Below are 25,962 nucleotides of genomic sequence, written 5' to 3'. Positions count from 1 at the left end.
TTAGAGTACATTGGGTGCAGAGTGGTGGTTGGAGGTTAGGGTCAACTTTGCTGTCCGCTCCGTGGATTTTACAGGCGATTTGCTCTTTGCTTTAAGAAGAGAAAGTGATATTGGAAAAAGTCAGCACTTTTAGATTAAAGCAAAGCACCCTTCACAAAGCCACAAACAAGAAGCAGGACAGAAAGTCCATGGCTTGTAGCTATCCTCGCACCTGCGGAAGAAGTTATAAGATATTCGCTCATCTTGCAGATTTCCAATGCTCCTTATAAGGCTGTTTTAAACACATACATTTATATATTTAATTAGCTCGCCAGGTTGGCTCTGGTGCCCATGAATGTCTTGGCATGCACTGCAAATAACAACACATACAAAGTATTTCAGTCCCAGGGAGGTTTGGTTTTGGTTTGTTTTGCTTTTGTTTCTTGTCTGTCTTCTAAAACATTATCCAGAAAAACTGTATATACCAAGAGGAACAAACCCAAATACCTTCCATCTCAGAGTGTTCTTTACAAAATCATTTCCAACATGACATAGCTGCTAACAAAAATGTCATCTACTGGCTAGAGTGTTTTCATGTAAAACAGAGGAGATACTGGCAAATGGCTGTGCTATTTACAAGGGGGAAACAGATTGCTAAAAAATTTGGAGTATTGTTGAGAAATTATGTTTCCATAGATAATTTTTTCTTTTTAAAATCTATTAAAACAATGGTACATATAATTATTTCTAAACCCATGGCTTTATATTTTAAGTATGTTTTCAAAATAAAAACATTCAGGACTAGACTAATTAAACTCAAATGTTTGCACACCAAGGATATAGCTATTTAGGTGTCTTACCAAGTCTCAGCACTTGATAACTCCCTATATCATAAAGAATTACATTCAAATTTATACATACTACTTGAGGTGAAAACCATAAATTTAATTTGGTTACAGTATGAATAGATGAATAAATAAATTATAAACAGGTTAATGTATTATAACAGGTTAATGCATGATTAATAGATTTTTATAGCTGTGTTGCATACTTGAAAAGAATGAATGTTATTGATGGGTACAGGCATCAATCCTATAACAAAGTAATAATGTGTTATAAGCAGTCCATAATAATGCTGGATTTTTAACAACTGGTTATGTTTTAAAAAATCTTTTAAACATGTATAAGCTGTTTTTGTAAAGAATTTTATATTAAACTCAATGCAGGATTCCATTGCAACCCCAATAAGTACATTTATCTTCTCATCAAAAATATACACAATGAAACCAAAAAGAACTCAACGCAAATGCTCATTTTTTTAAAGTTTTCAGATGTTTTGTACAACATTTGTACATTTCTCTGTATCCACTAACAATGTTTGTAAGTGTAGCAAGAAATATTTCTGTTCCTGTCTTTAGTAAATTTTTCCCTTCAAAAATGGGGATTAAACTAAATCCCAGATCTCTGAACACTGCTTCAGTTTGCAAATACATGGTTTGAGACATTGCATACATAGTAGCTGCCATAAAAGACTCTTAGTCTCTGTCACATACACAAGAGCTTCTAAGCAACAGTGATATTTCAATTATCCATGTGCGAACTGAATTTCTAAATGAATACTAACATTTAAATGAAAACATGTCTCAAAGACATTGCTAAGATTTTCAAATAAGTCCAAGGGATCTGTGAGCTTATTTCCTACTGAACATAGGCAGGAGTGGGAAGCCTACTTTTCTCTTGCCCATCTGACAGTGCTACCCTACCTGTCCTACACTGCAGTAGTTTGCTGGTCTTCTCAAAACACTTGTTCTGCATTAGGTCATAAGCAAATTTGTTGTAACTTCTTGCTGTGGTTGTTCTCATACAGATAGTGTTTATAATCTTGCCCCAATGGTTGAGTTCAATTTCTGTGTTTGGTTTTACTGCAGCATAGTTTTGTTCTATGATTTACGCAAGATGTAACATTTGTCGTTTGCCACATTTTTAAAAAGGCTTTTCTTTCCCTAAGTTAGCAGAACTTAGTTAGAATCCTTGTTAGTGTTAGATAATTTAATGATGTATTGAATTATTTTCACTTGGTTTATTTCATTTAATTTTATTTTTTTTTTATTGAACTAGAGAAATACTGCTCAAGACAATTCCAAAGAGGTCTTTGGAGACCTATTTCCTCTGCACAAAATAAGTACAACGCAAATAAGGATAAACAGTCAGTAGAGTCCCATGGATATTTTTATAAGAGCTTTTTTAACTGTTAATGGCATTATAATTTGAGAATTTGAAAGCTATAATGTGTGGAAGAGAAATAGTATGATACAAAATAGGTTTGACAAACTATTTGGCTGTGGGAAAAGCAGCACCGTAATATTTGCAGGCAAAGCATTCTTTGATATTTATTTTGGTTTGCCTTTTGTTTTTTTTCAATATATCAATCTGTAGATTTCCAAATTAGGGGTCATATATTGCATAAGCATGAAGCCTTTTTATTTATAATGTTCAGGTTCTGTATAAATCATAACTTTCCTCCAATTCAGGGCACATGTTATAATTGCATGCTCTACAGCGGCATATACGATGAAGTGCACTCTCATATTTTCAGCGATTCATTATGAAATACAGTTGAAGTTTAAATATATTTAGCTTTCTTTTTTTCTGGAGATATGTAAAAGAATTGCATTTTTTCTTTTATGAACCCAAGTGTTTCTTCAGGTTTTGTATGGGTGAAAGCTGCAAATGAAGCATAACATAGCAAAGCAAAAAACAGCCTTTTTAGGTTTTTTTCCCTTTTTCTATTCTGTCATATCTGCTCATACTCTATTATTTTGGTTTTCATCTAGATAAAGGCTAAAAGACCAGAAATAGGCAGAATTTTCCATTTTGACTGTGAATTTAAAAGTTATAGGGTGTTTAAATGAAAGATTTAGTTTCACTATTTTTAGACTCAAGTGTGAAGCAAAGTACAGATCAGAATCCAAATTTCTCAAAAACACAGAGTATCCACATTCAGACATTTCATGCATATGTGGTTTTGGTGTACATTTCTGACCAGAACTTAAACAGTATCACTGTAACGGTGAGCACAGTAATATAAGTAAAAATCTGTTGATATGGCTGTGGATTTGCTAAATCAATTACTCATTTCCCCACCATTTATAACATTATCTTTTAATTAACATAATGAGAGCTAAAAGAAATTTTACTGCAGATCAGTAACACTGGATTAAACTATGTTACCCTCAAAGACAGTAACCTGGTCGAACAATGGTAATATGTATACATATATTGTTTTTATATATGGGTTAAGGATTTTCATATTTTGACCTGTCAGCAATGGCATCCAGTTAAATGCTTCCTGTGAGATATAAATGCTCATGTGTTGTCTTTTGTTTCCTGCCACTGACATATATCCAAAAGAACAAATGTTCATGAAATACTCAACCTTCTCCTGTAAAAAAACTCTGTGTTGTCAAACACGTGATCACAAGATAAGTTTTGTGCAGCAGCATAAAAGAGTAGTTAATGATATTAAGCTCTTTGCAACTGTGATTTATTCAAATACATGATTTACTTAAATGCTAGGAAAACATAGATAAAACATTAGTGATAAATAATTGTGATCTCAGTGTTTAAGATGATCATAGAATCATAGAATGGTTTGGATTGGAAGAGATCTTAGAGATCATTTTGTTCCAACCCCCCTGACATGCACAGGGACACCTTCCACTAGACCAGGTTGCTCAAAGCCCCATCCAGCCTGGGCTTGAACACTGCTAGGGATGAGGCAGCCACAGCTTCTCTGGGCAACCTGTGCCAGTGCTTTACCACCCTCATAGTGAAGATTTTTTTCCTAATATCTAATCTAAATCTCCCCTCTTTCAGTTTAAATTCATTTCTCCTTGTGCTGTCACTACACACGCTTGTAGAAAGTCCCTCTCCAGATTTCTTTTAGGCCCTGTTTTAGGTATTGGAAGGCTGTCATCTAATAAAATAATCTGTCTCACAGATGTTGAACCAGATTTCATGGCTCATAGTGTCTGCACCAAATAGCTAAACATCAATTTTGTTCTGTTAATGAGATTAATTTTAGAGCATCAAAGTGCAAAATAAAGCAAGAAGTTATTAGCAAAACCTAACTGATAAAGCTATCCTCTGCATGCTTCTGAGCCTCAATGCTTGTCTGAAAACTGCCTTAATTCTTACAGTTATTCTTACAATGAGTAGTGTATATTCATATAAATAACTTAAAAAACCTGTGAATTCAACAACACTGCTTTAATATTTTAATAAACATTTGAGTGAGGGTATGCATGAGTTTCCTCTAATTAGTAAGCCTCTGATCACAATGGAAGACTAATGCCTAGTAAAGTCCTGGGTTTAGGCTGACCAGTATAGCAGAAATACAGCCAGTCACACAAAAGTCTATCCTATATTCTCTGTATGTATCACATGATGTCAAAATATCCTTGCATATATATGGGGGGGATATATTCCGCTTCTGCTGAATATGAGTTGATTTTGCTGTAAAACTGGTTTCTAAAATCACAGGGGTGTTGAAACATTGGAAATTTTATTTTTCAGGAATTTGTGCTGATATTTTCCATCTTTAATACCTGGTTTGCTATTTTGCAACACTCAGATTTGTTTTTAGTGTTAGATTTGAACCAGCCTCCTTGTGAGCCACAGCAGAAATCACATGAAAACATAATTTTATATTATTTCCATGTAAAGTAAGTAAAAATTAATGAAATACCTGCCTTAATTTTACTGGGGATAATAACGAACAATAAGATTTATTGAAAGACATTTGCAGTTTTGCATCCATAAAAACAGATGAAACCAAGTATGGTTGATTTTATTTGAAGTTTGATTTGAATATGTCTTTCACAGGTCTTTCGTAAATAAATAGATTCTTCCTCTCTGGCCTACCAAGTGCTATCATTTTTATTCCTCTAAATGAAGAAATCAGTGTTTCCTATAGCTCTCCTATATTGCTGGAATACATACACACACTCAGAAAGAAAATTTCCCTTCCACAAAGATAAGATCCCCTTTTTCCTCCTCAGCGGAATGACTTGTGCAATTTAAGGTTCTATCACCTGTGTTTGATTTCGGGGAACTGAATGACAAAAGACCAGCAGTAAGTAGCATATTCAAGCCTCCTAAGGAAAGCAGTTTTGCTTAGACTTCCACTTTTTTTCATCAGCTGTACGGTAGTCAGCCTAAAATAGTGTGAATTGTCTTTGGCAAACATACCACCCAGGGCAAAGAAATTCATCTTACACACCAGAAGAAAAGTTCTGGCTTTTGTGGGGTTTTAAAATTTTTTCTTTTGTTGTTGTTGTTGTTTTGTTTGTTTTTTTTTGTTTCTGGTGGTTTTGGGGGGTTTTTTTTGTTGGTTGGTTTTTGTGTGGTTTTCTGTTTTGGGTTTTCGGTTTTGGGGTGGGCTTTTCTGGTTTTTTTTGTTTGTTTTGTTTTAGATTTTCTTTACATTTTGGAAGAAAACTACTGCATCTGAATTTATGGAAATTTAGAATAAGCTGTGTATTGAATTTCCCTGAAGCCTACTTATACTTTGCACCCACCATGCAGCTCTGGTCATCTGCTGTGTGTTACTTTTTTGACAGTGATGTCCAGAAGAACAGAGGTGGAAGAGGGATGGAACCCCAGGTGGATGGTTATTCCCTAGCTTTCACTAGGTAAGGTGCCCAGTTGAACCGAGGCGTTCAGTCCTGTCATGGTGCAAAAGAAAGTGGCAACTTTCCAAATCTGAGTAGAGGAGAGACTTCTGCCAGAGTTTTGAGGTACTGAGTTCAGAGTTCCTGAAGCTCTTTCTGGGCTAACCCAAGTCATAGCCTTTAGCTTGCTGTATTCTACACCTAAAGCCACTTTCTAACGCAAACTTGAGATGGAAATATTGGGAAAGGAAAAACCTGAGGAGAGTTCAAATACAAGTAGCATGTAGTAAAATGATACTTGGCTTCAGGTGGTGATGCAGGACAAGATGTAGTAAATCTATACAGCGATAATAAGGTATGAAGGGAAAAAGAAGAGTGAGACTTTGATTTCCTGCAATTTCACAATGTCATGATGGACAAAAGTAGAATTATGGGTACACTGGTGTGAACAAACATGGAATTTTACGTTCAGGCCACTTTCTATATCATCATTTACATCAACACATACTTAGGGAAACATTTAAATCTTGTTCTTCCTCTGCAGCATATCTGAGAGTCATGGGTTTCCTTTTAATTCTTCAAACACTGCTCTTGTCCATCTCTTAATTCATTAACCACTTGACTAGAACCAGACTTCTTAACTGGGACATCATGCATTATAAAGGAGCTAAAATGATCTCTACTGTCATTCTCAAAGATGAAAATGAAATTATCAAAATGATTGGACCCTGTCATCCTTTAACCTTGAACAGGCAGGAATGGTAAATGGGAAGTGCATCAACATTTATAGATTTTCATACTCTTCTGATTAAAATAGTCAAGAAATCACTGCATAGTTTGAATACAGTTTTTCAGGAAGGATGGCCTTGATAGTGTAGTTGGCTTACTACACCTCTATGGCAATTTTTGCACTCTCCTATGATGTCATTTATCCTGTAATTCACAATTTCTACTGTCATCAGTGCATTTCCTTCTACTTTCTTCTGTAGCTTTGTTTAAATTCTGTTAGTAAGTGGTTCAGGGCTAAGTAACATTTTACATACTAGCTTGATTAGGAAATCTTGTTACAGTTTTGCCTTGGCTTCATGAGTGTTACCCATTTTCCAAGCAGTGATTCTAAGTTTTGTTCAAATGTTTATGCTTCTTGGAAACTTATTTAGGCTGTTTAGGACTGAGAGTGAACCTAGCTATCTGGACAGTCTATCTCGAAAAAAAATCAGCTTCTGAAATTCTAATGTACCTAGCATTTTCATGTGATGCTCTCATAAACAAGTCTAGAGTAGTAAAGTAGCAGTAAGTTAGGTACGTATTTGGTGAAATTAAGTATAGTTGAATTGTCTCTGCAGGTGATACTTGTGAGCATATCAGAGTTAAAACGATTTTTGAACCTAAGGCACACAGAGTTCAGCTTTAGATATACCCAGAAGCATATTCCTCCCTCTAGTAGCTTAAAACTTGTATTTTGTGCTTAGCTACCTCAAATTTTGTGTGTTCAGCCAAGGATATAGTGAGTTCTTGATGTCTGTGTATTGTTTAGTGACTGTACAACTATACTATTTCCATAACTATACATTTATTATACTGTGGAAGGTTTTTTTGCTTTAATACTCAAACTTCCCTGACAGACTTTCTTTTCTTAGGAGAATGACATTCTGCCTACCTGGGTCTCCCAGTTACAAATGTTCAGGCATCAGACATTTGTAGCAAATATTCTAATTCTCCTCCTCCCTTTAGTTGATGTTTGAGCCTGCAAAGTTTTGAAGGTCTTTTTGGTTTTTTGTGGGTTTGTTTGTGTGTGGTTGGTTGGGTTTTTTTACACTGAGTATCTCTTTAAGTGTATAAGTAATGCATTGACTTCAGCTGATTCTATTTCAGTAAGAGAGTACTTTTTGGGAAAAGAGTTGCTAAGAGAGATGTTTGCAAATAGTCTATGAAACACCAGTGTTAGCTATTTAAATAAAAATAGTGTGAGAAGCAGTCCAATACCCAGTGTCCGTTGCAACAGCTAAGAGCTGAGGGGGGTAGAGGCAAGCTCAAGCAAATGCAGGCCCTAAATTGGTTAATTGGTATTGAGAACCAGTAGCAGTATGCTTTATGACTGGTCTTATCAGCATTGGGCACATTTCTCTCTCAACTTATTCCTACAAACCACAGATAAAATGTCTTAGAATTTTTTTTTAATGTGTGGCAGGAAAATATAGAAACTGGTGCATTTCTATTTATCTGTGTGAAATGGCTGATTTCAAAGCAAATGCAGTTTTTGTGACTGTCCTGTGATAATCCATCCTCATCTATTTACTTGCATAAAGTTGTATCCATCTGAATTAAGGTAAAAATTTAGGTTGTTAACAAAAATCCTTGAATTGACTCTTTTGTTAGAAACTTGCTTCTGCCGTTGGAACCAAGTGTGGCTCCAGTGCAAATTGGTCACCATTCTTGCAATATGTATACATGTGTTCATATTTGATATATGCCACATTGTAATTAAACTTAACAGGGCCGTTTCTGTAAGATGCCATTAAGTTGCAACGAGTTTTATTTGAAGAAAAATAGAACTGAACTTGTCTTTTTCGTCCCGTGCTTTTGGCGTCCTGTTCATCCTTTCATCTATCAGAAAAAAATCTTGAGTGTGATGATACTTTATATTACTCTATCATCTTCAACAGCACTGTCATACCAATAAAAACATACAGAGAGGGGTATTATAATATAAAAAGAAGGAAAATTACAATTCTTTGTAAATATTTCAGCATGAGACGTTCAATCCCCTTCTCTCTTTTCACATCTTACACTGCTTAGGCTTATGTTTGACATACGGTCAACCTGATCTATTTTTATCATTTATATAAAATGTATTTTTATGGTACTCAGCTAAGCTCCCATTTATCTGTACCCATTTGACTGGATAAGTATGTTTTCTTCTGTCTGATTCCTAGATGGTAAGTGTTTTGAGTCAGGAACCATTCTTCTGATCCTTTGTTTGCCCAGTGGATAATGCAGTCTTTATAGAGATTAGAACAATGCCTCTGACTAACAGAACATTCCTCTGTCTAAGGGCTATGAATCACGAGCTCTTAATGCTCAAGCTGGAGCAGTTTAAAATGATAGTGTTTCCATCTCTCTACCACCTCCTCTTATGAAAATTAACCCCCCAATAGTAGGAGTGATATCAGCAAACCCCATGCCATTTTTTTACCAACAACCCAATGGTTTAGTTTATCAGCTGTCATAGAGTCTTATTTTATAGAGGCTTATGTCATAGAGGCTTAATTTATTGCTCAACCAGGAACCTATTTCCTTCTGCCATCCAGGCTTGGGGCAATAACTTCTGATTGGGGCAAGACAGGGACTTTGGGTGGGCAACATTTTAAACTATTAGAGCTGAAACAGATTTCGCAAGTCAGAGCCTTCATCTTCGCTACACAAAAAAAAAAAAAATAAATGCAATGTTATCACCCCCACAGCCACAGTGTACTAGTTTTAAAATGGTGGATTGTGAGAAGGAAGCTTTAAGTATTTGTGTCAAATCCTGTATTAATTCTATCTCCTTCTCATTCTACATGCTTCAATTTTTCTACTTTGATTTCAGATCTTTTTACCTTTCTCACCATAATTCTGAGATGTGTGATCAATCATCATCATGGAACATCATTAATCGTTGTTCAAAGACTATTCAAGTATAAGATGGTTGCAGATCAGTACATATTGTAAGCATGTGAATAATTCAAAGTACAAAATAGGTAATCGACCTGTTATTTTGGCAGAGTTTCAGACAAGCACAATGAGATGTAGCCATATTCTCAAACAGTATTATTCTACTAAAGAGCTTTGAACTATCTCAATATCTAGCTCTCCGTAAGACCTACTGCTAGCTCTTGGCTTCATGACAGATTTATTATTGCTCCCTGACAAAATATCTTGCCCTTTTAACTCTTTTTTCACTTGCACAGAATAAACTGGAGATGGATACACCATCTTCTGTAATTGTGTAGAAGTCACTATTATAGTTATCATAGCCCTAAGGCTGTGGTTTGGTGGCCAAAAGCTTCTGTCAGTGTCATAGGCAACAGCAGTATCTGAGGGAATAACAACAATAGAAATAGGACTGGCAGCAGAAGTTGCATCCAGATTTGCTATCTGTGTTTTTGTTGCTGTTGGTGAACACATAAATAGTATGCATGATACACTAGGAGCACTGGCTGTGGCAGCTAATTTTCACATTTTTATTGTCCTCAGCACATTAGGCAGCTTTGTTCCAGCACAGCAGCATTTGTTAGTAGGTGGGGGGATCAATTTCATTGAGTTGGATCAGATTGGATCACCCACACACAGGCAGGATAGCAAGTTGCACTGCCAAAAAGTATGATGCAACTTCCTTACAATCAGATAAAATGAAGGGTTTGAGGCAGTCTTTCCTTCACAAGGCAACCAGGAAGATCATCTGCTGCTCTACAAATGACATCTGGCTTTATCATCAGCAAAGCAGGATTAATTGATTATTACTGTGGCTGTAAAGAAGGTAATGTGTCTGGAATTATCTTTGAAGCTCATGAATTATTTAATCAAATGGAAAATCCCTGTGCAGAGAATAAGAAAATACTAAGAGTGTTGAGCCTTCTAGCTAGTCCAGCCTAAGTTTTCAAAGATAAAGACTAGAAAGAAGTTGATCAAAGTTAAAGGAAAAGCACACAAAAACCCTGAAGCAACAAAATCCACAACCAAGAATGCCCCTGAATCTGAATGAGCTGAAAATAGAAGTTTTCAGGTATTTTCCTTGCCTTCATTCTGCTCCCAGACAGCTTCACTGTCTTAAACTTCTTCAGGGAGTACAAGCTGGGTAAAGCTTAGATTCTTCTTTTAATTCACTTTCACTTTCTGAGCAGAGGAGAATTAATCTTCATCCTCATGCTTGAGCCAAATTTTTTTACTATTGTAAATGAATGCCATTCTTTTGGCTTCAGCAGAGTTGTATCCATTCCAACCAGCAGATAATTCTACTCATTAAGTGATGGAAAAGATTTTCATAATGAAGTTAAGGCACCATAGACAGGAAACTTCCTGCTTCACATCTGAGAAACAGGTGAAAACGTCCTCTGGTTTGCTCTATATGTGTCAATTAACAAATAGGTAGTGTTTTGAAACAAGGAAATCTCATCAGTTATTTCAAAAGCAGGCCCTGTCACGTATGCTACAATCTCCAGTTACCCAGGGCAAGCTACCTGATGGTGTAGCAGTGAAAAACAATTCGAGTGAACTGACAAACAACTCAAAAACAGCTTTATTTCCTCTCCCATTTTTCTTTCCTTCCTTTCTTTTCTTCTCTTTCTTTACAAATTGTGTGGCCCATCTGCAGTTTTTCCAGTGGTTAATTACCTAAGAAAGTTATATTGGGCAAGTAGAACAGAATGACTATAAATCAGCTACTCAGGAAACTCCTGTGGGGTCCCCTACCAGATCTTTATATACTGCTTTTGTTCTAAAGGTAAGGTGAGTCTGAAAGGTTCATATTTTAGCTGTTTTTAAACAGCTAAAACAAATGAAAAGACATAATTAAGTGCACGTGCAGCAGTAGCAGATGGACAGCAAAATATACTGATAAGGTTACTAAAAGAATAAGAAAGATCTCAATATACATGTGTGTAGATAAACAACAATGTAGATGGAGAAAACGTAAAATGAGTTTCTTAAACTTTGTGCATTTAGTTCCTGCTGTGTCTGTCCTCACTGTTTCTGGATTGGTTTCATAGGAGGCAAATATTTAGGGAAGTATCCAAAGACAGTTTTCCATGTTTTCATGCATATAACCTGTACTGTATCTGGAAAAGCAACTGCTCAAGAGTAGTCCAGGCTATGTTTGAATTCTAAAAATGGAAATCTGCCTTGGAGTCCCCTTTCCTGTAGTAAGCTGTTTTTAATTTGCCATTTCTTGCTTTCTCAAATTCCCTCTTACCGCTACTTGTGATTAGCTAAGGTTATTTAAAATTTCTTTCCAAACGCCATTACTTTTACAGGAATACGATTTACAGCAGAGATGTATGTTTAAGAACAGAATCCATGACTTTTTCGACAAATCTGAGAAGACCGTGATATTCTTCTATGATTCAGTATTCATGCTTCACCACGGGCATAACTAAGGATGAAAATAATACCTCTGATTTCAGAGAAGATATTTCAAACTAAGCATACCCAGTACCCAGTCTAGCATGGGCATCTGGGATTGAGATGTTAAAACTTGTAGAACAACAATAATGAACACATATTGGTTGGTGAGTGCTTTCTGTTCTTAATTCCTCAACCTGTGTTTTTGTAAGAGGAAAAGAAAATAATAGAAAGGTGACAGTGGTGTAGTATCAGTGGTCAGCAATGGCAGTGAAGGATGGTTACAAAAAGTAGATACCATTTTGCTTGTGATAGGAGTTAGAACTGCAGATCCGCCGAAAACAGTTCAATTTTACTAAACACTAGGAACAGGACATTAAATACTTGTATGTGTTTGGTTCTATCAGAAGTACACACACATAAGAAACTAAGATGTGGGTTTTTTGAAAGAAACAGAGGGCAGTAGTGAGCTCATTCTGTGTTGGAAGTCCTGGCCTAAAAAAATGTGTTTAGCTGCTGTTAAGACCTGGCTTTGTCAACGAAGTTACTTGGAGCACATTAGCACTTCTCAGAAGATGCTTACTGTTTCAAGGTCAACAACTAACTGGTTGATAGAGATACACTGGTTACCATGGGAATAATTTATTCCATTATTTCAGAGAACCTAAAAAAGTGAAGCGGCTTTGTAGCAGGAAGAGAGAACCAAAGTGTAAATTTCAAGTAAAAACAGAGATTGTAGTGTATACAGGTGCAACATGGGATAGACCTTGCATCACCTTTTGATAGAATTTCTGAGGATGGCTAAATAAGGTTCAGAACAAGAAGAACAAAACCATCATTTGTCTTTTGCTTTAATGTAGTCCTAAGGAAACAGAGACTTGACTGTTCAACAATCACAGTAATGGTTGATGGCTCCCAGCCTCATGGTTTCAGAAACACCTGCCACCAAAGATAAAGTCTTTCTCTTAGTGAAGAAAGAAGTAATGTTGGCTGTTGACATAGTGCAGGCTAGAGCAGACTTTTTGTCCCTTCACTTTAAGAGGAAAAGTAACATAAAAGAGCAATTAAAAAAAAAGACCAAACAAAACACTCCAAACCAAAATCAAATAAATCACAGAAGTTGATTTATATTCCATACAATTCCAAACTGGACATAAAATTTGTGCTTACAGTATGTTGATAAAATATTCCTGGACTCTGTAGATAATTAATAATAGAATCTGGAAGGAATGTCATTGGTTTATCAGGATCATCAGACTGAAGAAATATGTTTTCATCCTCTTCTTTTGTTTTCACACCTGATATTCAGCTTCTCAGCATGATTTATGATGCCAAGAATCCTGGTCTTAGGTAAGGGCCACCTTCTCCTTTATGCTCCATTTCAAGTCACTCACTGCAACTTTGCTATCATCACAAGAACAGTTTTGGCACATAGTTGAATTTGTCACATCAGGAAAGAACAAAAAATTGCTGGAAATGTGGAGTCTGTGTGTAGGCAGTCAGAAAATGAACCTAATGTCACTTCTTCATTTGGAACTAATTCCTCTTGAGTTCCCTGAGCCTGATCTTGAGTCTGAAAATCAACTAATGGCTTTGAGTGCTTTAACAGAACATTGGCAGAACAGGATGAGTTTGGGGGATATACACATTCTCAGCACATCAAATTCTGCAGCCTTTTGTGTTGCTATAAAGATTGAGTGACTTGAATGCAGGTAGCAAAGTTTGTCTAGATTTATATCCATGAAACAGTGAGATTTGGTACAGCCTGTAGATTATTTAGCTTCCTTTTACTGGGATTCTTGGACCTCAGTTAATTGCAACATTGCCTAAGAGTTACAAGGCTCTGTGAGAACTCTGTACTTTCCCCTTTGGATTAAGATACGTTGCTATGAATTATGCAGGGAAAAATGTCTGTCACTCCACCTACATAGGACATTTTCTGGATATATGTAGATTAGCCTGTCAAATTGCTCAGATTCCTCTTAAGATGTGATGACTTGATTCATTTGCTGCAACCCATGAATATGAAATTAAAGGGTCAAGCAGCGTTAGCTTTGACTTTCTTTCCTGACTTTTTTGACTTTGAGGTATACATTCAGTGCTTCTCAGTATATTATCTGAAGATTGTCTGTGAGAGATGCTCTCTTTGGCTCTTTCATCTCGTATTGGATCTCTATTACGCGAACAATAACAAGTATCTCTTACACTCACATAGCACTTTTCAGAGCAGCACAAAACGCTGTATGGACCTCACATCACTTCATCAGACCTGGCTATGTAGCTCCGTCATAGTTATCACAGATATTCTTACTTTTATGTAAAAGAGAATGGCAGAAATATCTGTTCAGTTGGGAAATGCTGATATTTTTAAATGGCAGTGGCTGTAAACTGCTTTTCTAAACAACCTATTAAATATCTATTATTAAGAAAAAAGTGAAATTCTGCGGTGTGCTTGAGGATTGAAGGATTTAAGCAGAGTGCAACCTTCAACAATAAATTTTGGGGACAAAATATTCATATAATCAGAGTCAATCTTATATTAGAAGCCGAGTTCTTAAAACATAGTTGAATACAGATAACCAAATAATTTTGGAGTGTCATGTTTCCCTTTGCTGTAAATGTATTTTGCAGTAGTCTGTGAACATGGAATTAAAATATATTGCTTGCCAATAGCTATACGCTAGCTCTCTAATATTGGAGAATATTTGATACAATTACCTATGGTTAATAGTACTTCTCTCTTCAAACAGTATTGCTGAAATCAATGTATTACTCAACATAAGCAAATACATCACAATCACCCTGTATGTCTTTCAAATAGAAACATGGTTAACAGTAATAAATTTGTGTTCAACCATGTTTCTCTGTTCTAAGCTGGATGGATACATTGCTTACATGTAACATAATCACACAGCAGTCTGGTGCACATGTATATACTTAGCATGATTTTGAAGAAGGAAGAGTTTCTCATTTAACAGTATAAGGAGTCTGTGTTGATTCGTGATATCATAAAATGAAAGACCATTACAGGCTATGACACCTCCTCTCTGCTTTTCTGAGGTCTCACAACTGATGTCTTTCCTTTCTTAGCTAAAGTTGCTCCTCAAAGTTACATATAGCTAAAAATCCTCACTGACTTGTGCTCCTGTGTGTATTTCTATTGGTGTAGAGCAAGTGTATGATGGAGTGAAAATCCAGATCTCACTATAGCTGGAAAATTAAGACCAGATTTTCTCAGGTAAAGGAAAGTGAATCTTGGTTCTCAAGAGTTAAACTGATGTTCATCAAAATACCACCAATAATTACTGTGTAGCAAGTGACCATTAAATTGAAATGAAGCCTAATATAGATTCTTGGTACACACTTTTTTCCTCAGTAGATGAGCTTCATCTTTGTTGAATATAGCATTAATCTGTGCTTCATAGTAAAACAAATTAATTAATAAACTATATTTTAATCTGTTTAATTTTAAAATTATTTATGATTTGGCTTCTCTGTACTTCATCTGCAGTAATCTTTGCTCAAGGAAAAAAATTAGAGATTAAGTTTTTCTATGTTGTTTTTTTTCTCTTAAATGGATGTTGTTTTTTTTTTTTTACAGGGACCTTTCCATGTAATAACCTGCTACCTCTCAAGTAACAAATGTCCAGCAATCAGTCAAGATATTGCTTGGAATAAAGACATAAACAATATTATGGATTCAGTTATATATCCGAAGTGATTTAGTGGATTAGCTGGTTTGTGCACACTTTGGCTGCAATGCAGTATAGTCTATAGCTATATATTTCATAGACTTGTGACTATTTTAATTAATTTCACATAGAACTGAAGAGAAACCAGAGTTTTCACTTTATGGACAAGTCTGCTACTTTGAAATGTATGAGTCCAGCGGAAAATAAGCAATATATACATTTCTCTGAAAGGAAAGTCATAGTAGAATGATGATTTAAAATCAATTGAAATATTTTTCTTCTAACAGCTTAAACATTTTTGAAAGGGCTAAAAAATGAAAGTGGCTTCATTTCAGGGAAACAGAACTGAATGTATCTTATAAATAAATTTGAAAACTGTATGCAGAGGTAAAATAGTGGTGGTATGTGCATCATCTTCTCTAGTAGCAATAAGAATTTTTATATGAATAATCATAGTGCTCCAATCTGTAATGAAATGTACTTTCCTTATCAAAATGTTTTTCTAATAGTATGCCTGCAAGATTAAAGTGATTTCACAAGAGGTGTGCTGTGAAATTTGTTGTATTCCCAGTTTTGGTTTTGATGAGATGGCATTTGCTAGCAGAAAAATGATGCATCAGAACAAACGAGATTAGTTTCCATTATATATATGTTCAGCTTGGTTCTGATCTGCCTTATAATGGCCCTTCAGTGTAAGCAGAAGTAATCCAGAAACCCTTAAACCTGCACAGTTTGTTTTCCAGAGGATTTTTGAGTATCTACAACATGTCTTAGTTTTTTATCCTGTCCATCTCTCTATTGCAGTCATACAGTGGTCAACATCTGCACCTCCTATATATTCATGTACCTTTACATAACTGTGAATTTTACTGTACCAATGTAGAAAATGCAGACTTATATTGCCTGCAGGTTATTTATACCGTGTTGTACAAAATCTCTCAAACAAAATTAGTAGTATGCTAGTCTCTACGTGACAGATAATTGAGGCACTGACATTTTGATACGTGATCCAAAGCTAATGGTCAAGCAGCTGAAAATGAGAAGCACACTTTCTCTGATGAGCCCATGATCTTTCTAATGCCTATACAAGGGAGAAACAATCTGGTATATCTAATGTCTGCTTAGATTTAGAAGTCAAGTTCCTTATGAAAATAGGGTTGTTACTAGAAGTAGGTTAATTTTACCAAATGTTAGAGATATAAATGTTAGGTGACTGGTGTAAATTAACTTACGAAGAAACAATTCTGAATGGGAGTTTTATTTAATTTATCATGCATAGCCATCTTAAAATGAGATGAGTCATTCGCTGACATGCCCCTCTGTTTCTACACACACTACAGGGAAAGCTAAGCTTTGATTAAAAAGCTAAACTCAGGTGGATAAAGCCAGTAGAGATAAAATCCACATATAGGAATTTAAGGCTTTTCGCTTCTTCTGCACAGAAGCTTATTCTTCAGGTTTTAGGAAGTAAGGAGATAGCAGGAAGAATAAAGCCAGAAAGAAGGAGGAATAAATGACCACCACACTCTTCCTAGTCACAATTCCTGGTTACCTTGCTGAGTTAGCCTCCTTCTACATGTCGGTAAGCAATCAAATGAAAGCTCAAAATGCTTTACCATACCTGATTGTGGACTTTGCTTGGGAATTTTGGCTGCTGCTTCAGGGCTGGAGGTGGCACGCGCACGCTGATTGGCAGAGTTATGGATGCTACTTGGAGCAGCTGCTGAGATGTTTTTGCGAGGTTTCATGTCTTGCAACCACATTGGAGATGCTTCAAAGGCTTGCATTCGCCGAGAGTGGCTGTTAGCGTTGACTTTGAGAAATGCCTGGGCCTTGTATTCCTGAAGGTCTCCATAGTTGGCATCGGTCACCCTGCACTCATACAAGCCTTCATCCTTTTTCCTCACTTTTGAAATCTGAAGTTTGTGGGAGATGTCATTCCCTTGTACTTTCACTGTCTGCAAATTTGCCAGGAGAACAAACAAACAAACAAACATGTTGTCAGGTGTTGTTCTCTGGAAAGACTCTACCAATGTAGTGCCAAATTAATCAGTGGTGTAATTGTGCTTACTGCAGGGAAGTTTCATCAGGGATGAGCACGATTATTTGTATCTATGAGGAGATGTGACATCTTCTTTGTAAAACTGTTTAGATGGTTTGCTCTGAAAGGCTAATTGGCATCAGACAAACAACCCAAACTACCATGTTCATTCCAATTAATTACTTAAGATCATGAAGACTCTTTATGAGCTTTCTTACAGAAATGTGATATCTCTGCACTTCATCAGTTAAACCTTTTCAATTAGTTCACTTTATTGAATAATTCAGCTTTTGGACTTGTGCATTAACAATTTTGTTGGAAATGTTGGCCAATATTTAAACTTCTTTAATAACAATTTCTTGGATTAGCTTGTAGTCTCCACTACAAGGAAACTGATCTTTGACATTCAGTTTGTCTCATTCAGGCATACCTTTGGTATTTTTTGTTTAATAACTATAACAAGACATCTTGTGCCAGGTAGTTCCTTTTGTCTCATTTATAGAGGTGGGTTTATTAGAAATCACATATTTCTGCAGCACATATTCAAGTAGCACATATTCAAGATCGTTTTAAAAGTTGTCAGCTAAAATAACTCCTGATTTATTTTTAATTGCTTTTAATATTTGAGGGTAACGTAACTTATTTTTGTCACATGTAATTAAAATACACATGAGTAAATTATGCATCCAGAAATGCATGATAGCTATTAAGATGCATTAGGGAAGGTAATACATACTCCTTTCTGTATGTTCATCACTTCAGAGAATTTATATTTAATTAATTGTCTATTACTCTCTATCTTGATTAATATCTCTTGCCCCACAGGAAGCCAGTTAAAAGGGATTTACTGAGACAGAAAACTTCAGCTTTGAAGAAACTCCTGAACCTGGTTTACATCCACCATTACATGTTTATGGATGCAAATGTGGCTTTGTGTTGTATCACTGACAGGCAATGAGGAAACATCAGTGATGAGTATATGGTAGACCATGAAAATGGAGAACTGTTCAACTGAAACTAGGGAAGTGTTATTGGTGATTATACAACATATTGCTTCTGCTAGCTTGATATGCTGCAGTTACCAGTGTTGGCAAAGCACCTATTCTGCCTGCTTGATAAATTGAAGAGCAATAATTGTGAATATATTATTGCTTTAAGGTACTGGATGGACTTTACAGCCTGTTGTGTTTTATCCAGCTCAAAATTTATACTTGACAAACTGAGTTGGAAGTATGGATTGCATACTTTCAGGCATAACGAATGCAATATTAATTACATGGAAAGTGCTGGATAGTTATTTAAAACATATTCAATAATAATATATCTCTACTGAACAGCTCATATTCAGCAAAAGGATTGAAGAAAGTTCATATGAATGGAAAGAGGATCTTGAGGTCATATCCCACGTTAATTTGCTCCACTGCAATATCTGCTAAGTTAACAGTGTTGCATAACACTAATGAAAACAGAATTTGTTTTAGGAATTTAGAAATTTGTGGTCAGCATGTATGCATGTTTTCAATTTATGCCTAATTATCGCTTAAAACCAGTAGAAGCAGTGTATTTCAGCACAGCTTAAAACCGCATTTAGTATATTTTACCATTTCTGTAAAGAATTTATGAAGTGCACTTAAATTTTGCTCCCCTCTTCATGAAGATAATTGACAGTAGTACTAATAGAGACCCAGTGTTTGCCTTCAAGGAGGAAAAAAAGGAAGGCTACATTTATAACAAGTGTATTTAGATTGTCAACCTAATGTTGACTTTTTTTTTAATTGTAAAATTAAACTGTTTTATGCAAGCTTATAAAAACACTGGCTAAATACCCCATCATGAATTACTACCATACATAATGAGAGAGAGATTTTTAAATTGAAGAATGGGACAAGCTTTACAACCTTTACTGAGCCACAGACCTCATGGATTACTATTGTAATTTTGAACGGCCAGTATCGATAAGAAATTAATTGGCTTACAGTACTACATCTAGTGGAATAGTATCCAAAGACCATGTGGGCCTCATTTGTAACATAGTCTACTAATGGAACTGAAGATACAGTCGACATCACAAATCGTTTCTAGCGTATGGTGAAAAGTATCATAGGAAGTCTAAGAATGGCTAGAATATGTATTATTTTGAATATAATGTATTTGAATTCTCTCTTATAAATGCCCTTTGACACAATGTAATTACTTGGTTAATTATTTGCAGGCATCGAAAAGCAGCAAAGGATTTAACATAAATGTTTCACCTCTGTCACTGGTTTAAGCTTTGCTGGTACTTCTTTGACTGTAGCTAAAAGGCACTTCTGAAGGGATTATGTATGAGAAAAAGAAAACCCCTTTGGGCTGATAAAGGAATACCCATGCTACCTTATCTGCCAAGTATCTGTGTCTTTCCACTGCAGTAAGCACCACACCAAGACCTCACCACCATACATTACTTAGGATGCAGAGGGAAGAGGGTCTGAACTCTTCTGAGGTCAGGGGCTGGCTATGGCTGTGCCTGGCACACGGTACAGGTCTGCTGAGTAAGGCATCCTTTCCCTGGACAAGGGTTGGAGCAACGTTGCTCATAATTTTGTAGAGACAGCTTTCTAGCTTAATTTTCAAACATCATATTGGTAACAATGCCATCAGAACCCCACTTCCCTAAGAAACGGTTTCAGTGGCCAAGAGTGAGGCCAATGAGGAGGTCTTGTCCAAAGACTATGAGCTTTTTTCTGCCAGGCAAATACGAACCTGGGAAAGCACTCATTTAAACACTTAGACACTCCACTGAAGGGAAGCACAGTTTCACGACCAAATTTCAGCCTTAAACCCAGCTTTGGCACTCTAAGGAGGGCTCAGCAGTCACCCAGGGTAAATGAAAACAGGAGGTACAAGGACGGGTGCAGGCTGGCTGCTTCATGGGGTGGAAGCAGAGCCTGCTGAAGGTCTGCCTGGACCTCGCTTCATGCACGTAGTCCCCGGGGGCGAAGGCTTTGTGGGGCACTACTGGCACCCTCTGCCGGGGCCGGCGTGGAAGGAGCCGAAGGAGGAGCCACTCTCCCGCTTCAGCATGCGGTGAGTGTGGGGAGGGGATGCCCGGGGGTGGGGGGGGAGGACGGGACCACCCTCGCCACACCTGCTCTGGGGCGGCCGCCGGCAGCGCCCAGGGTGGGCTGTGTCTCCGGCAGGGCCGGCCCGGCGGGCGGGGGCTGCCCGCGCCGCACACCGCCACTTACGCTGATCTTGGTGCCGTCGCTGTCCAGGTCCCTCTCGGGCAGGAGCTCCACCTGCAGGGAGAGCAGCGCGCCGTCGGTGGCCAGACCCCAGCCCGGGGACCACGCGGACCCGGGCCTCCCGCCCCGCCAGGGAGCACGGGGAACGGTGGGTGCGCCGCGTGTGCCCCCTGCGGGCCGTGCCGGGGAGAGCCGCGGGCAGCTGGGCACCCCCGGGAGCGGCAAGGGGGGCGCAGCCCTACGGTCTGGCCCGCCTCGCACCCGGCTTCCGTGAGGCGGCTGAGCGCCGAGACCCTGGCAGAAGGGGAAGGGAGGATCTGCCCTGGGTGGCGGTGTAAGCGCACATGGCCTCCTTTGCCCACTCGGGAGGCTGAAATTGTGCTGTTGTATGGTTTTTATTTTTATCTTCTTCTTGGGAGCATTGATTCCCCCCCTCCGCTCCCAACTGTGTGCCTTCCTGTGGCAGCTGCATGCGGTTAGGGCTGCCAACTTGGCTGCACCAGCTGTAAATTGGAGGGCACGTGTAGGATCTTGCCATTTGGGAGATGAAAAAAAATCCCACAAGGAGCAGTCTCTGAACAGCTGCTTTCCGAAGGGAAAATGAAACAGAGAAAAAAAAATGAAAAAATTAGACTTTGGAAATCCGTGAGGTTTTGTGAACATCCCTAGCTGCATCCCGAGAGTGACAGGCACCAAAGGCACCATCCCAAGGGACATGTGGGTATTTTTCTCTGCAGGTTTTTGTGCTGCTAGTTCATGGTCAAAATTAAGTCTCTGGGGAGATCCAGAACCTCCCTCTGCTTCTTCCTTCTCTCCTCCCTTCTCTCCTTCCCTCTCCACCCTTTCTCCCATGGCATTCATTCCCTGGGTAGTTTGGGAATCCCACAGCAGAAAATCAGTACCTGAGTGCCTGTCACCTCAGCTCCAGCCTCTTGGTCCTCAGCCGCCCGCAGAAACCACCACTGAATTTCAAGGTACACCGAAGCAGAGCCACTTTGGAAAGCACAAGACATCTCCACATTCTGCCCTTCAGTGGCAGTGACATTTCGGGGAAACTCAGTGAATTTTGCTGCAAAACAAATGCATGGCATGTTGGGATCTCCTGACACCACTCATTGTTTATTCTCTGGTTTTTGTGTTGCTTTTTTTCTCCTTTTTTTTTTTTTTTTTTTTATTTTGCATCTCAAAGTAATTTATCTCTTTTCTCATTGTCCCTCTTTCCTGATTTTCCAGTTTCTCCACACATTGTTCATTCCTTCCCCCTTCCCCCCACCCCCCCGAATTTCTCTCATACACAGCTTTGCCTTTCCTCCCTTATGCACAAATCTGCCTTCTTTGCAGTCTAAGTTCTGCTTGTGGGAAATGCTGTAGACCGCCCTGGTTGCTCCCATAGGCTAGTGAAGTTTCATGTAATTAGGTCCAAATACCCTTGGGCAGAATGCAGTATTTCACTAGACTCACTGAGGGATTTTGTGCAAGACGAATTTGGGAGAGGAAAAAGGAGATCAGACTGATTTATTGCATTTCGTAGGGCTGAGCTGGGGACGTGTAAATTGTTAAACCTTCCACAGCCGGATGGCGTAGCTTATGGAACGGGCACTCTTCTGAGGCACAGGTCACAACCGCTCATCAAAATGCTCATTTCAAAGGCTTTACCTGAGTTAGTTACTCTTTCTGAGAACCTCTGCCTACATAATCAGACCAAGGAGCAATATATCTTGTGTTTCTCAGCCCTGGTAGACACTTCTAGAGCTAACCTTCACCTTTGTATCCCAGTTCTTTGACAAACAGGATCTACCCATTTCAGTGTAGCACTGTTAGGTTTAAATACTAATCCTGAGGGACACAGTTCAGGGCACCAGTCTCATCCTTTCCTATAACTCACTTTAAAAATGTGCGGCATAATGAAACATGATAGTCAAGTGAGGGGGGCTACAGGCAAACAACACAATAAATAAAACCCGTGTTTCAAGAAGAGAAAATTTGGAAAGACCTTGCAATGTTGCTTTCTGATATGCATCATTACAGACTGACTAGAATGTATTATGATGGGAAGGAAATATTGCTCACTGTCTCCTCCCCTCTTTCTTGCTCTTTATCTAGCCTTCCTAGCTAACCTGGAACTGGTGGGATAATTTAGTAGCCTGTGTTACTTCTTTTTCCTTTTAGATTTGTGCTTGGCAACAGATACTTAGCAAAGCTACTAGCTTTGTGGTTTACCGTGTCACTTTTTCTGCCCACCTCCCTCACCCCTCTTCCTCCACCACCGCCCACCCAGTCAGCGTTTGCTAGTCACCGGCTTAAACTGAGAACTCTGCATTTTGTGTATTCGCGGCTTGTAAGTTTGTTTGGTTGGGGTTGTTTTCGCTAGTTTGTCCGTTCCCTCCCCTCCTGGTCAGTGTGTGCTAGCGGTATAGGGTCGCGGAGGAGGATGCTGCCGGCATTCTCCCGCGATCGCACCGCCGAGCGCAGCAGCGGGAGATGCCGGCAGGAAACGGCGGGAGCAGGAGTCTCCCCCGCGCGATCTGTCCATGGTGCTGACAGCGTCGCAGGAGCCTCCAGGTCCCAAACGACCGGCTCCTGCAGCGCTGGGGCTACTCGAAATGCAAGGCGCGCCTTTAGGCGAGGAGGGAGGGAGGAAGGAAGGAGACGGGGGCGGGGGGTGAGGGCTTTAAAGAAGTCGATTTTGTCTTTTTCTCCCCTTTTACTATTCCCCCCCTCCTTTTTTTTTTTTTTTTTTTTTTTTTTTGAGGGGGAGTGAAATACAGATAGTCACAGACTCGAAATGAAGATCTGACTCTAAGGATTGAAGGATGATAGGAGAGGAAACGGGAGGCAGCACTAAAGGAGGATCAATGTTTTGAGAGAGGCAGCAGATTTAACCACCTGGTACTTGGTCTGAATGCAATAATTATGCACGCACGGGTGTTTATTGTATGCATACATGCACATACACAGACATGCACTAACCAAACACATATATGTCCATTCACCAACAGCCCTTTACTCTTCTGCGAGGTGTCTCTTATTTCCCTCTTTGCAATCAAGTAACAGAAGCCTGTTTTATTCTCACTTTGGGGAAACTTCTCACTTCTGTTCCTATTTAAAGACAATTTTTAACCTAAGTGTACACCTGATGCTTGGTGTCTTCATCTCCTATCCACTGTGGGTTTTTTTCCTCCTTTTAGTCTCCTTTTCCTCTTACCCTCCTCCCCCTAATCCTGTTCTCAGTTTGTTTTAGCATTGAAAAACATACACACGGATTTGACAGTAAGTGGTCTTACCTTGGGTAGAAAGTCCTTGTTGAATATACATAACTGAAAAGAAAATGAATCCAACATAAGCTAGAAAGATCCCCATCATTCCAAGATGAAGAAGAAGTCACATCAGGGTAATAAAAGCCAAAGATGCCCTCAAAAAAGGAAGAGTTGATATATGAGTGTGTGTATGTATCTCTAAATACGTGAACAGAGAGGTGTTACAAAAAGGCTCTGTATTGTAGCCCTAGCTGCGACACTGGCAGCATTCTGCTACTCAGTGGAGTCTTTTTCTTTGGGAAGAGGGAGTATTGCAATACAGTGTGGTTCAGATGAGCCGTCTCAGGCGCTGTGTTGCTTGAAGTCCAGATTCAGACTAAAAAAAAAAAAAAAAAAAAAAAATCCAAAAAACCAAACAAACCATTGAAAAGTGGGTATCAGCTGCCTTCTGTGCCTTTTTTCAGCTACCTGGCAGCTTCGGCCAACGGCAGCTCTTGCTGCTCAGGATGGCGTGATGACTGCCCTCCCTACACACTGATACAGCTCGGGAAGAGGGGAGTGGGGGAGAGAAGGGGGGAGGGGGGAAGAGAGAGAAGTCTACTGTGCTTGTACTGCTTCAACTTTTCCCTCTAATGGCTGCGATAATGCCTTTAACCCTTCCTTCTCTGTCTGTTCCCTACACCTCTCTACCTGCTCTGACTTCTACTGGCTCCGACGCTGGGGTAAACCTGCGCTTTTTTTTTTTTTTTTTTTCCTTTTTGCATAGTGCACAGCATGTGATTGTAGAGAGAGCAGGGAGGTTTTCTTGTACTGATGCAATCTTCGGTCTTATACTCGAAAACATTCAGTGGCTAGGAGGGCAATGCAGTGGTTTGATTTTTTTGGTGAGTTAAGCTGTTCCTGTTTTCTCCTTTTTCTCTCCCTCTTACAGAGTCTGAGAGAGGAAAATAGTTACTCAGTAATCCTATTGCGCTCAGTATTGCCTGCCCCGAATAACTATGCTTCTAGCATCTTACATTAAAATGTTAATTTTGTCTGAAAAGGCAGGTACAGGAGATGATACTTAGAATATGCTTAAGGTACATGCATTTATATAGATTTCTATGGAAAAATATTTAGCTAGATAAAAATGGATGTCGATATCCTACAGATTATTCACACTAATACATATATATTTATGTACAACAGAGAAGGTATTTACAGCATATTAAAGGATACTTCCTCCTGCAGTGAATGTTTCCTTCTCTTCCTTGCTTTCTTCCTACATATGTATTAGTAATGTTTAAGCAAGAGACTAACCTTGACTGTATTAAGTGTTCAAAACACCCTGAAAAAACATCTGCATTGAGGGAAGTTCTCTGACTAAAATAATCGTGCTGTTTGTAGTAAGAAGCCATCTAGAAAGTGCTTGTTGCACTAAGCAAGCACCAAATACCTTCACAAAGCTGACACAAAGGCTAAATAGAATCTGAAAGGAGCACCTGATAATCACTTAAGACTGCCAAATAGCTGAACTTAACTGCTAATCACAGAAAAAAACAAAAACAAAAACATTTAGGACATACCAAATTAAAGAGAACTTTATCTTCATGGGCAATATGCTTTTCAGTTAGATGAATAGCTGGACAGGTTCTGTCATTCTTGGCAATGGGAGTGCAGCAGTGCCACAATGGCACAAGATGTAACTTTCACCTTACTTACTGCACCATTCAAATTACTACATGCATACAAGACATTTGATGTATCTGCAGAGATTTCTTTCTCAGAATTAATGCCATCTGACTGGAGAACAATCCTTTTGTCTACATTTTAGCATTTATTTGTTTTATAATTGCATGAGTTCCCATCTTTCTTTATGAAAATAAGGGAGGCATTTTTCCATGGTAATGGTCTATTCCATTGATGTCATATCTTAAGCATATCAAGAATTCTGTGTGAAAAATGAGTGCAATAAATAAAATATAATTTAAATTATTAAAATGATCCCCCAAATAGGAA

The 25,962-nt window shown here is 38.4% G+C and overlaps 1 protein-coding gene across 2 annotated transcripts; it reads right to left on the bottom strand.

Annotated features, from left to right (window-relative positions):
- On the bottom strand, nt 1-25,724 carry VSTM2A (V-set and transmembrane domain containing 2A; the record flags this gene model as incomplete). 2 transcript variants are annotated; one of them, XM_080610325.1, is made up of 5 exons in its annotated part: nt 23,992-25,724; nt 21,610-21,776; nt 20,711-20,761; nt 17,064-17,400; nt 1-89 (listed from the first exon to the last, which is right to left on the bottom strand). In XM_080610325.1, exons 1-5 carry the CDS (start codon nt 24,068-24,070, stop codon nt 1-3), a joined length of 723 nt encoding a protein of 240 aa, XP_080466451.1. In that variant the 5' UTR covers nt 24,071-25,724. The 2 variants fall into 2 exon arrangements, with proteins under 2 accessions (XP_080466451.1, XP_080466452.1); XM_080610326.1 differs by lacking the exon at nt 1-89 and adding an exon at nt 135-211.
- Between the last annotated feature and the right edge of the window lie 238 nt (nt 25,725-25,962).

This window comes from Psittacula echo (genome assembly GCF_963264785.1).
Source record: "Psittacula echo genome assembly, chromosome: 2".
In the NCBI taxonomy this organism is placed as follows: Eukaryota; Metazoa; Chordata; class Aves; order Psittaciformes; family Psittacidae; genus Psittacula; species Psittacula echo.
Note: the sequence above shows the minus strand (reverse complement) of the source record. Positions and strands in the feature narration are given on the sequence as shown.